At 43.5% G+C, this 13080-nt stretch overlaps 1 protein-coding gene and 1 long non-coding RNA gene across 14 annotated transcripts in view; one reads left to right on the top strand and one right to left on the bottom strand.

Moving 5' to 3' along the window:
* The window catches only part of LOC136012886 (uncharacterized), a 332231-nt gene extending 323491 nt beyond the window's left edge, over nt 1–8740 (bottom strand). For 8 of the 10 annotated variants that reach the window (XR_010612044.1, XR_010612037.1, XR_010612038.1 and 5 more), the window contains exons 1-2: nt 8270–8669; nt 8075–8148 (exon numbers count right to left, since the gene is read on the bottom strand). This is a non-coding gene — a long non-coding RNA (uncharacterized LOC136012886). Of the gene's footprint in view, nt 1–8074; nt 8149–8269; nt 8670–8705 lie in introns of those variants that run through there. The other 2 variants (XR_010612039.1, XR_010612041.1) reach the window with 2 other exon arrangements.
* Nucleotides 8741–9235: 495 nt separating this feature from the next.
* Nucleotides 9236–13080, top strand: part of CBLB (Cbl proto-oncogene B) — a 121488-nt gene continuing 117643 nt past the window's right edge. For 2 of the 4 annotated variants that reach the window (XM_065675936.1, XM_065675935.1), the window contains exons 1-2: nt 9350–9409; nt 10032–10190. In XM_065675936.1, coding sequence (XP_065532008.1) covers nt 10044–10190 — 147 coding nt within the window. In that variant the 5' untranslated portion in view covers nt 9350–9409; nt 10032–10043. The other 2 variants (XM_065675937.1, XM_065675938.1) reach the window with 2 other exon arrangements.

Below are 13080 nucleotides of genomic sequence, written 5' to 3'. Positions count from 1 at the left end.
CATGTATTGTTAAGAGAAGAGAGTTCATGAATCTGTGTGGGCAGGAGGAGCTAAGATTACATCTACTGTACTTGCCTTTTTGTGATACACACAACATCAGTAACATATTGTAAGCAAAGGCCTCTGGGGAGCCAAGAAGAAAAGGGCATAGAAGAAAGAAGTACAAACAGTGACAGAAACAAAGGGCAGACCTTCCTCCTATGCCATTTCCCATACTTCAAAGGGGATTTGGAATTTTATTGAAGATATCTTCTAAACAGTTTAATTTTTTATTGGTGAATCTAACCTGATTCTTATCAAAATAAGGTATGATCCTGTAATCAATGAAGTCATTATGGAGAAGACCAGGCAAATATAGCATCCTTGGGATACAAGTAAGCCTCCTCACCTTAAAAACAAACAGTACAACTTTGCACAGTGATGATTTCCATTCTTACACGGTTTGTGTATTTGTAAAACAGGTTTACTCATCTCTTCGCATTTCAAAAGGTTGCAATGATTTGATGTTTCATCTGATAAGGGTGTGGGGGTTTTTTAATTTCATTTTAATGGTGAATTCATAGACTCAAGTTATCACAGTCATCATGCACGTATCATGTAGAGCAAGGTCAGGATGTAGGGCACTGCCACTATGAGGTTCTTATAAATATATGGCTTTCTTGTCATGGTAATCTTCTCTTTACTGTAAGTTATCACACTACTAGTCATCATTGGCCTAGACTTTTTACCAATTAATTTCTTTCATTTCCCACCCCCATTCACCCTTTTGCAATAACTATGACTGTCATGACTATTTAAAAAGACCATTTTTTTCCATAACATCAGCTGTACATGGAGAAGATAAACTGACTCACTTGTGAGTTAAGTTTTAACTCACAAAGAGAATAAACCCAAAGAAACTGAAGCAGTTTTCTTTTTAGGCAGCCCCTGCTGTCCACTTTAAGGAAAGTCCTTTGGGAATTACAACCAGTCAACAATTAAAGTTGCTCTTAAGCAAGCTGATCTGTGGAAAAACTCGGAAGCCAAACATACCCACTTTCCTCAGGATCAAGTTCTACCTGCATGAGTAAGATTTTAGAAGTTGCCTAGGCTTATTTCTTTAGTCCTCATACACATACAGACACACACACATGCATACAGACAGAGGGAGAGGGAGCCCAAACAATGGAGAATCTCCTGTAGAAGTCATGCGCATTTTGCAAACATCAGTGAGCGTAAGAGTCAAGCTTCTTGCAGAAGTTGAACTGTAAACTGACAGATAAGCTATGCAAGTAACTGGGAATAAATCAAGGCTATTTGCATAAACAGTGAAGAAGAGCACATGTTTCCTTCCTACCATATTTATTTTGGCAAGATTTTTGCTACATTATTTAAAATTGTAAAATACCAGATATTAAAAAAAAAAAACACACCCCAAAATCCAACCAAACAAAAACCCCAAATAAAACCACAACCAAAAAAAAAAGCCCCAACCAGAAGACCAAAACCCAAACAGAATAACAGAAAGGAGAAAATTAGGCACTGGCACAACAGGCTTATAAACCAGTATAGCTGGGTTTACATTCAGTATCAAGTGACTGGTAGCTAAACAAAAGTAATATACTAGGAAACAGACTGGGTGGAGATACAGGGTGGGGGGAAGGCACCATGGACCAAACAACAACAAAACCACATATGAAATAAACCCACATTCTCAGCAATTAAAGCCACTTTTGTGTTGTTTGATACAAGGGTGACAATGTTCTGCTGGATGCTTTCTGACTTCCTAAACAATGGGGGCATCCATGTAGAATTGGATACATTGAAAACTAGACAGGAAAATGACAGAAACTCAGCAGAAAAGGTTAATTCAAGCTTCACTTCATTATTAGCTTTACTTTGACCTCTTTATATTTCATTTGACACAACACGCCTTAATCTAAAATTTAATAGAAACAAGCACTATACTCTTCCATACAATAGAATAAAATAATGAAAAAGCACATTTTGATGTAGTATGCACTGTTACTCGAAATATAACTGCTTAATGTGTTAAAATGAACATTTCAGAAAGGCAAAAATCACTTATTCCTCTCCACAGAAGTCTGATTCATTATTTTTCATTTTCCTCTTATAATGAAGTAGTCTTGTAATGAAGTAGAAAAATACAATCACCAATTGCATTATGTAGAATGAGCGACTGATGCAAAAAATCTTGTAAACTCAGTCTGGGGACAACTGAATGCTCTGAAGCATTCAGTAAATAACTACAAATATCAAATGCATTCAGCTTGTGTTTGCAAACAACCCATGCAAAAGGTCAAAAATTACTCAGTTCTATTAAAGCAGTGACTTGCTTTGATGGGGTTTTGAGCAACCTTTTCTAGTGGAAATTGCCCCTGCCCATGACGGGGGATTGGAACTAGATGATCTTTAGGGTCCTTTCCAACCCAACTCGTTCTGATTCTATAAACATATGGTTTACTTTCAATTAAAAAAAAAAACCAAAAACAACCAAAAGGCCCAATTTATTTTAAATGAAGGTAAGTAAGGTGGGGAAAGAAAAAAAAAAAATCCCATGTTTAATACAAAGACAAAAGGTCCCTGTCTTTGTTCACAAAGAAAATACTAACAGAACTTGGAGCATACAGGAAACACAAGATACACCATCAATTCCTAGTCAAGGAGTCAAGCAGATTATAGCACAAGAAGTTGTCCTCTTTTAGAAGGATGGGCAGAACATGAGAAGCTACAATAGAGTGGCACAGAAGAAATTTAAGCAAATGAATTGTAATGCTTGAGTTACGATTTCCTAGCACTGCATGATTTCTGTTTACCTATAAGACACTACCTTACTAAACTCAAAACACTGCTGCTTGCTGTAAACAAGTCTACACGACAGTGTCTCATTCGAGTAGTTCAGCTAAAGCTTCTAGCAATATAACTCATATCTCCACTAACTGAGGTTATTTCAACTTGCAGAAGCACAGAGGAAGTCTTCTATGCTCAAGTGTGTTCTATAGACACAGGCTTGTTTTCTGTCAAAGTGCAACTGCTACTCCAGACAAAGATGGCAGTGGAAGTCCCTAGGCATGTTTTACAACCACTTACCACAATTTGAAGATCTTAGAAATTCTGGTGAAAGCACAGATATTTGAATGGAAAAGAACAAAAGCTGCTAATTCTCAAGTCAAGCAAGAAATCTCAGTTGTATTTGGGCAGGATATTAAAGAGGATGCTGGAGTTAAAAGTATTGCCGCTATTGTTTTATCAGACTGAGCTTAGGAAGAATTTAGATCATGGCACTTAGCGGGGAAAAAGGAAAAAAGAAAGGAAGATATCAACACTGATTATTTTAACACTGTCACACAGATGGAGCAAATTCAGAAGGTAGGGCTAAAACGACAGGACTTAGTTAAAGCCTTTGCACCTGCTCTGGCAGATGGATGCAATTAAGAACAGAAAAGAACCAGAAGAACTCAAGTAAAATTGCTCCCTGAGGGTTAGGTTGTTTTAAAATTAAGCTGACTCGCTTTTTTCATACTATATATTAGGGAGGAGATGTGTTTTGAAGTGGGCTGTCTAGTTTACAGCAAAAGGGAACTTATTAGCGAGGTGTGTAGACAAACACAGGCCTGGCCCTGTAATTAATTTTCACATTCATTCTGCAAACACACAATGTATTTTCTAATTGCTCATAGTCAAGCAAATGTACTTTTTGAATAAATATAATACTACTGTATTCTGCATGGAAAACAATCTCGTACTCCAGTTGGTTTGCCTAGTGCAAGTGAAAGAGTTGAAAAGATAAGCCTAAGAGCAACAGTCAGTAAAACTCTTGCCACTGCACTTCCAATGTGCCCTTTAAGGAGTTCACTCTTCAAGGAGCCAGCTGAATGCAATTTCATTAAGTGAACTCCAACCAAGATTAACAAAGATGAAAGGCCCCATATTAACAGTGTATGTGTGCACACGTGTATTTGTACGTATGCACACACACACTCAAACTATCTGTATGCAGCTACTGCAGACACAAAGACTAGGTGCATGATAATCTGTGGTGGTAAATTATCAGGATACTCCCTAGTATTTTGGCCCATAGCAGCTTGTGTTTACCCAAACCAATCCCTGGGAGGTTCAGGGTTAGCACAGGTCAGGGATCACCCCACACCTGCAGGTATTTTGGGTGTGGGGATGGTGGTGCTGCTGCAATTTTACTAAGAACAGTGGCAACCAGCCCTATCCTGCCATGCTGCCGTGCCTCAGGGCCTGAGAACAGCGACTAGCCCATTCTATTTACAGATACAGACCCAAATTTAGCTTGTCTTTCCAAATCAAGGATAAAAAGAGGACTTAAATCCTCAGCTGAGAGACCTCATGCAGCAATGCCCTATTACCGTCAGTTGCACTGCAACAGCCTACTGGATTAATGATGGATTGCTACAGTGCACAGAATCTTTGAAAAGCAGCCTTTTTCCCTTTCTTTTTTACTCCATGACCATGACAAACATAATCTAAATAAACAAATGAAGAGCTAGAGGTAACTGAATTAACTAGATCATAATATAACATCAAACCACCACAGTTATCACCAATTTTCACTAAGTAATTACCCACTAAGGCAGAGAGAGCATCTATTACTACAAAAACTTAAATTATCAGTAGTAGAATTCTGAGTGTCTGTGGTGATTGGTTTTGCCTCCTGTCTCCGAGTTTGCTATAATAAAACAGCTAAATATGTTGCAATCTACTTTAAAAGTTAGCCACAAAGGTGGCTTGCAGCTTTGCAACCATAAAAACCATAACTAAATGGCTTTTTTGGTAGATCTGAAGAGCCTAGCATCCTTGAGGGCACTGTAAAATAATAACATGAACGGATTTTCCATTTCCTCCACTTTACTATTCTTAACAGGCATTACAGGTGACTATGTAATAATTGGATCTTGGGGGAAGAAGGGAGATGTGTAAGACATTGTACAGTTCTACAATGGGCTAATTAAAATGTGTTTAAGTTCCAGGACTGTTTGCTGAAAGGTATCTGTTGTTAAAATTGTTATCATTTATCTCTTTTTTGTTTGGCTTGGCATTTTCACAGAACAGATGGATGGAGGGCACCAAAACAGTGGGCTCTAGTGGCCTTTAGAGACCCAGCTTCCCTGCATAGAGAGACCAGCTGCTTTGTGCTGAAACACTGCACACTGTGAAGAGTGTGACCTTGTCAGTGCTCAGCCATTAAACCTCTGCCTGAAAGCGCAGTGCAGAATGCTACACCACTATGAAGAGTTGCCTTTTCATAACATTGCACATATTCGGTCCAAGCACTGAGTGTACATATTCAGTCAAAACACTAAGAGATTACATTTAAAGCTTAAGGATGTTGGGATAACCAGGGTACTGTTGCTTTGCAATTAGCAACAAGGCACTTCACATTCAACTTTCAAAACAGCTGACTTCAGCTTTTACAAGCATTGCTACCTTATCACTTCACTCAGCGTATTGTATACTGTAATAACCTTTACAAATTATACCGTACACGAAGGCAATACCTTATCTTACTTACATAGCTATAAATAAAGCCTGCATCTGACCTCTTCATTGTTCTTGTGCTTCAGCATATTTGGGCAAAAAGTCACTTGTACCACAACAAAAAACCCACACAAATGAAAACAGCTTCCAAACCACATACATTGACTGACTGCAGAAAATCAATAATATTTTAGCCTACAAAGAAAACCAAAACAAAGCATCTCTCTTGCTTCCAACTGCTGTGAATGGCTCTTTGAGAGAATCCATTCAAGAGCAGCAACATAAAGTTTCATTCACAAGGCTGTCTTACAACTTTAACAGATCCAGAGGAAGAGAGCCACCAGCAAAGCAAAAAAAAAAAAAAACCAACCCCAAAACCCAATAAAACAATAGGGAAATACTGCAATGCATAAATCTCTTCGTTTCATTTTACACTCTTATAAATCTGTTTTTTCCCTGTCTACCAAGCAGCTGTGATTTTCAAGAACTCGCATGATTTTGCCTTTCAGTAAAATCCTCAGGTCTGACATCTTTATGTTTCAAAGGGATTCAGGAGTTCAAAACAAGGAGTCTTTCACATTGCCTTGATGTCCTTATCATACCCTGACTCACAGCCACCTTCACTCCACAATTTTTATTACAGGATTCCACCAAATCCTCACAACAGCCATCCAGACATCATTGCATGACTGAGTAGTACTTTAACTAGGTTGAGAACCAGTCTCATGTAGCATGGAATACACATATTTTACATCTTGTATACACCTCATTTCCATTCTGTAGTGTTTTCACACAACGCTCAAAACACTTATAAACAGCAGACCCAAACTCTCACATTCTTTAGTACAACAACAAGGAAAAGAAATATTAAATCAGACAGCTTATGAGTAACAAAGATCTGTGGAGCCATTTTAATTGTATGTACATAACTTGCGAGCCTTAATTAAACATCAAACTTACCTTATACACTTTAAGCAGAGGCCAAACAGAAAGACTAGAAAGACACTCTTTCCCGCAGAGAATCAAAGTATCCGACTTGGGTTTTTGCTTTGAATCACCTTGTGGTCTCTCAATAGACCTTTACACAGCAGACTATCCATAACTTCTTAATTCACATCATGAGCATGAAGTTGGATAGTAGGAATATCCACTCCCATGCCCCTCTAGACTGCCACACTAACACACTGCTGCTAGCCTGTATCAAAATACTCCAGGTGACCAGCATGCTCTGCCTTTTCAAGGACCTTTTAACCTCACACACCTGCAGACCCAGTGGGATGTTCTCCACCCCTAACGACACACAGCTGCTGTTTGCTTCTCCTCTCTCAGCCTTACCTCTCAGCTGTCTTCTATCAGTCCTTTCACTCTGCATGCTTGAAACCACAAAACCAAATCAGTATCTTCTAGTGCTTTCATAGTATAGCACACAAGAGCTTTAACCATCTTTAACACCCCTGATACTAAAGCCAGTAGGGATACCAAAGCCCATCAGGCTTGCTTACAATATACAGTTGTATGACCCTCTGAGGACGGTAATTTCCAGAATATCCGTACTTACTGTACAGGATAGGCAATGCAGTAAGGGTTTGAAAACCACTCGCCTTCCCCATAGAGGTGGCTATTCTCTTAACAACACAACACATACAGAGGGATGCAGGAAACCAAGCTGCTCTCTCCTGCTGGCTCTGCACTCAGATGAACTGCAAGACAACATGACTCAGCCCCAGACAGCTACCAAGTGCAACTCACAGATCATAGCTCTTGGCAGTGTGCAGAATACAAAGAGAATGACATAACAACAATGAAAACAAAACAACTGAGAAAAGGAACCACAGATTTAACAAGTTCAGAAACAATGTCAGATCCTTTGCTTATCCACAGCAAAACAAGGTGTCAGAAGAACAAGCAGTCACTACCAACCTAACCTTATGCAAGCTGGGCTCCAAAGCAACCACAGGGATTGCTGCCACAGGAGAGTTTAAAACCAACATTTAAAACAACACAGGGAAAAGAACAGTTCTCAAGCTATAGAGGAACAATGACCTTCGACGAATGCATTATTGGCGCGATTTTATGTAGTATAGTCATATCTGTGCCCAAAGGAGTAACTTGACACAATTTAAATCAATGGGAAGATACCTGCATCAAAAATACCTATAAATGAAAAGATAAGTAAAAGGAACACTGAAACATTGTACACCTTTTTGTTGTTTGGGGTCTGGTTTTTGGTTTGGTTTCTTTTTTTTTTTTTGTTGTTGTTCTTTTGGGTGTTTTTGTTGTTTGGGGTTTCGGGAGGGGTTTTGGTGGGGGGTCTGTTGTTTTCATTTTTTACTTGTTTTTCTAGGTTCTTATTTTAAACTTACAAAGGAAACTGCTATGGAAAAACACGCTCACTAATAATATTCAGAAAACCAAAGCTTAAAACCAGTCCTCCAATACAACTGTCTCCAGGAACAGCCTCAAAGATTCGTGTTTCCTTGTAAGACACTTAATTATAATATTAACACTTGCAAAACACAATTAGCCCCTGGAACATCTTCAAAAGCCTGTGATGGCAAACGTCTTGTACCTTGCACGGGTGAGCTTCTCTCTTTCCCCTCCAGCATTCGTGGGAAATATACAAATCTGAGAGGAAAACTTGGCCTAAAACGAAAACATAACAGGGTAATGTTTTATTTAGTGCCCCGCACGGAAAGTGCTACTGAAAGAAATTAACAGGAAGGTTTGTTTCTAATTCAGAAGTGTTTATGTATTCGCCCCTCACCTTTTAGAGCAGCAGTACCGCCTTATGCATCTCTCCAACCCCTTTCCAACATGACAAATCTCAGTACTGGCTTAACAACAGATCTCACCCTCCCCCTCAACAAATGAGAAACCAGACGTACAGAAGGAAAACAAGTTCCTGCTCTTCGTGGCCGCACAAAGACCAACAAACTCCCTACGGCGCGGAGGGGAGGAGAAGGCAGGCAAAACACCCAGGAACGGGGCAACAAGAAGTACTGATTTTTAACACAAATGACGCGCGCCAGCAGGGCGGGACACCGCAACTTCACCGGAGAGCGAGGGACACGCTGTCACAGCCCCACGCCGCTCCTTGCCCCCTGCAAACCCTTCAATTGAGGCTGAACGCTTTGGGGGGCTCCTCAAAACTGAACCCCTCCAGCCGCCCCATCACCCAAAGGCCGTGAGCCACCTCTCACCCGCGGGCAGGCGCCCCGAGGTGAGACCGGAAGCTCCGCCCCCCGCCCTCGGAGCGCACCCACTGGCCACGGCTCCTATCACTCTCCGCGCCGCCGGCCCCTCCCGAGCCGCGCCCCGGCCCCGCACCTATTCGCCGGCGCTCACGTCATTTAAACGCAGTTTCCCCTCCTGATTGCCCGCTCCGCGCCGAGGGGGCTCGGGTCCTCCCGCCGCGCTCCCTGCGCGCATGCGCTGTCCTGGCGGAGCGTGCTGCCGGGGGTGGGCATGTTCGGCGGAGGGGAGCGGCCGGCAGAGCGCCGCGGGGAGGGGGCGGGCGTGGGGCGCCGCCGAGCCGCGCTCACTTCCCCGGCGCGCCGCGGGCTGCGGGCGGAGCAGTGCGTGCGCGTCTCCCTCTGCCCTCTCCCTGCATGTGGCCGTAGGGCTCTTGCCGCATACGCGCGCACGTCCGCACCCGCCGGGCTGCGCTCCGGGCAGGGCGATGCGGGCGGCGGGGCAGTAGCTCCCCTCGCTTCCCTGCGGGGCAGCGGCCGCCCGCCACCGCCGCCAGAGCCGAGTGCCGCGGGGCGCCCGGAGCCGGCGCTCGGGACGGGTGGCGGGGCGCGCTCCGCCTGCCTCCCGGGGCGGTGAGCCCCGCCGCGCCCGAGGGCGGAGAGCCTCGCTCGACAGACGCCTCGCCTGCGCGCCGCCCCGGGCTCAGGACGGGGTAAGCGGCCTCCGCGGGGGTCTGAGGAGCCGTCCCCATCCCGCCTCCCGCTCGCCCGCTCCTGGCTTTCCTCGGCGGCTCCTGTGGCTGCCGCACCAAGCCGCGCGGTGCTGCCCATCCGTATGTATGCCTGCGCCGGCAGCGAGCTCCGTGCCTGCCCCTGCGCCCGCTGCCCGGGCGCTCGCCTGCCTTGCGGACCCCTGCGCGCCGCTCTGTCCGCTCCCCCCCTCCCCAAGCCCCCTCCGCTCCGCCGCGGCCGCTGCTCTTTCCCGCTTTTGTTGTGCGGTGCCGGGGCGTGCTCGCTGCCCGCCGGGGCGCTGCGGTCCGCGGAGGGGCGCGGGGCCGGCCGGGCCCTGGGGCAGCCGCGGCCGGGTATGGGCGGGTGGGTTCTCCCCTCCCGTGGGTTGGTGCTGGCAGGTCCGGGAGCGCTTCTGCCCGTGTAAACTTGGGCCCGTTGGGTCGACGCTGGTTGTCGTGGAAAGTTAAACTTGCTCCTCAACATGCCCTGGTCGTGCCCTTTCCTGCCCGAGAAGAAGGAAGTGTTACCTCACTGCGGGCAGTTGGATGGCGAGATGTTTTCGGAGCACCTTGTGAGTGTGTGTTTCTCTGTCGTTGCGGCCAGCCTGGCACCCAGATGGCCAATTCCCTCAACGGCCGGAACCCGCGCAAGGGACGGATCCTGGGCTTCATTGATGCCATTCAGGATGCTGTGGGCCCCCCTAAGCAGGCAGCTGCCGACCGGAGGACTGTGGAAAAGACCTGGAAGCTTATGGACAAAGTGGTGAGTGTCTCCGTACGCACGGTGAAGAATGGGGCTATTTAAATAGCCACACATAGGGAAGCGGTGTCTTCCTGCAACTCAAGCTGCTGTGCTCGGTGTGCCTCGGGAAGTGAGGGGACTTATGTTTTAGGTTATTTGAGCACCATTTGTCTCTCTCTTTTTTTTCCTTCTCCCTATGGCCTCTGGCTACGTGTTTTTTGGGTTTTTTTTAATCTTGGTTTGTGAAGGGAAAACAAATGTGTGTGTTTGCCTCAGGGTATTGTTATTTTCAGAGCCTTTAAAATGACTCAAACTTGAAGAGCTGTCCTAACGAGAAGCTGCCTAACTTAAACTTGTAATCACATATTCTGTGTGTTTCGTGTTGGATCACATTGTTAGTCTGCAAACAAGACCTCTGAAGTATGAAACTGAAGTTCAGCTAATCGTCCTGTGAGACATGCCCATGATGGCAACATAGATATGTTTGTGCTTTTAGGAATGTGCGTGGGGACTGGGGGATGTCACTCTTGTCAGTTTAGTAAACAGATTAGTATGGCACGCCTCTCTTTTAAGCATGTGTTCTGCATTTTAATGATTTTTAAGTACTTCTACTCTTCATTTTGAAACTCGAAATACACTGTACTAACACTCATTTTTCAGGAAGTGGGGGATAGACCATGGTTTTTTGCATCTTATGGTCCTCTGCACCAGCCTGATAGATTTTGTTTAGTATTGTACAAAATGTCAGCTTATATGGTGATAGATAAACTAGGAGAGTTTCTTACCAATGGTAGGAACAGTTTAATTGCAACACGGAAAACTCTTTAGGAGGTTCAGGCCGGCACTCTGCGTAGGCGGTGCTGCTTGAGAGCTGCCTCTTGAAACTGCTGGGGAGGGAGGAATGCTACCTGTTAGCCTTGGGTCTGTACGGCAAGAAAGTTATGACTTCAAGGAAAAAAGTTATAACTTGGTGATTCTCTGTTGCAGCTGTTTGCTTTCCGCGTGGCTCTTGCAAAATGCAGATGTTTAACGTTTCTTAAAGTTCATAGTAGTTATACTGACACTGGAGATTATTTCATGTAATATGCTGTGACAAGTGGTGATCCTCAAGTATTTGATTGAATCCTTGAATGCTTTCCTTTTGATGCTTTAAGAGTGGCATTTGTATTTTTACCAGAATTTCTGATGATGTTTATGGACTTAAAAACCAACCTTGATAGAAATGGGTACTATCACAAAGACTTTGTTGACATTTCCCTGTTAATGATCAGGATGCTGTAAACAGCGAGCATCTTGTAGTAGGAACTGCTATTATAAATACTTGGAAGCAGGCGCTCTTCAGTAGAAGGAAGTTTTCCGCTTGGAAACCAGGAATCCACTTTGTTGTTGTTGAAACCACGTGGGGAATGTACTACTTCATCCCTCCCGCCAACCCCGTGTCAGGCCGTTTATGAATCTGTATGGCAAGGTTATCCACTGATTGGCTTCAGTATTCATGGCTACCCCACTGCTTGGACCTGTGGATTGCTTTTATTCAGCGAATAGAGGGTAACTGTATTACTGTTTGTGTAACTGTCACTGTTACAGCAGAGCATTGGAACAACCAGTAAGGTCTGTTCTGTAGGCCTGATGTTGGGATGAGCTTGCTTTTTCATTTTAGTGGATAAGTGTCCTCAATTTGGATCTTTAATGTATCCTCTTTAAACTGCTCTCAGTTAATCAAATTGTATTTCCAAATGATATTAAAGTATACCAGACAGGATGATGTCATAGTGTGAAGAATGCTGTAGCTTGCTGCTTGAGTTTTTAGCATTTGGTACTTACAGTGGAAGGATGTGTATGAGCAAATTTAATATGTTGGCAAACAAATCTAAGTCTCTTAGCCTTATGTGGCAGTAGGCACAGGAAGGTCATTTTCTCCTCTGCCTAGAACAAAACTAGGGATTAAAATCAGAAATAGAAACCTGCTCGATCAACTCTAATTTCAAATCCCATTTCTAGAGCATGTCCTATGTCTGATTTCTCTGGTGGGTCACTGATTAAATTAATACCTAGCGAAGGCAGTAGGCTCTGCAAAGTCACTGGGGTGCCACCCATGGTAACATTGTGGCTTTGAGGCCTATTTTCCTTGTTGTAATAATAGTCATTATCCTTGTTTATTCTTTAACTATAGTAGCTGTGATAGCCATCTTTTTGTTTGAACTAGGTAGCTTAAGTTTTCCCCTACAGATGTTAGGGAAAGGGGGAATGAAAATAAAGCAAAACTCTTATCCTGACCAAAAGATGAGAAAAGAGTGGCCTTAAAAACTAGGGGCAGAGCTCAAATTTCCTGGTTTACATTTCTTTCTTTCTTAAAGTTATCATTCTTTACTTTTCCTTCATTTCTTTGTGTAACTTCCTTCTTTGGCAAATGAAATTTTCTGCATGAATGATTTGTTTTCAACAAAAAGGGATTAGCCAGTTCTATAAATATGCCTACTCTATAAGAACTATAATATGAAAGTGTTTTTATGGTATATGTAAAAGTTCTGGCTACTTAGATACAATGCCAACTTCTTTCTGTAGAATTGACTGTATGTCATGCTTTGGAGTTGTTCAGATTTCATGGTAATGTTTGTTTTCTATGGGCTGGTGCTTCAGCTGTTAGAATAGGCAGAAGGTTGCAGTTCTGAAGAAGTGTCTTGTCTTTAAGCTTCTGTTACCAGTTTGAAAAAATCAAGGGTTTTGAAAGAGTTCCTTAACAGGACAGAACTGGGGTAGTTGGGGTAGTTCTCCTGGTAAGAGCCCTGTTTGCAAGGACTACTAATAATTAGATATTAAAAAAAAAAGAAAATCTTCTAAATAATCAGTGAATACAGATTGTTATCTGTCTATATGTGCTTTATCTGCGTGTTCCCTTTTATACTTCATC

The sequence above is a fragment of the Lathamus discolor genome, chromosome 4 (genome assembly GCF_037157495.1).
Source record: "Lathamus discolor isolate bLatDis1 chromosome 4, bLatDis1.hap1, whole genome shotgun sequence".
NCBI classification, from domain to species: Eukaryota; Metazoa; Chordata; class Aves; order Psittaciformes; family Psittacidae; genus Lathamus; species Lathamus discolor.
Note: the sequence above shows the minus strand (reverse complement) of the source record. Positions and strands in the feature narration are given on the sequence as shown.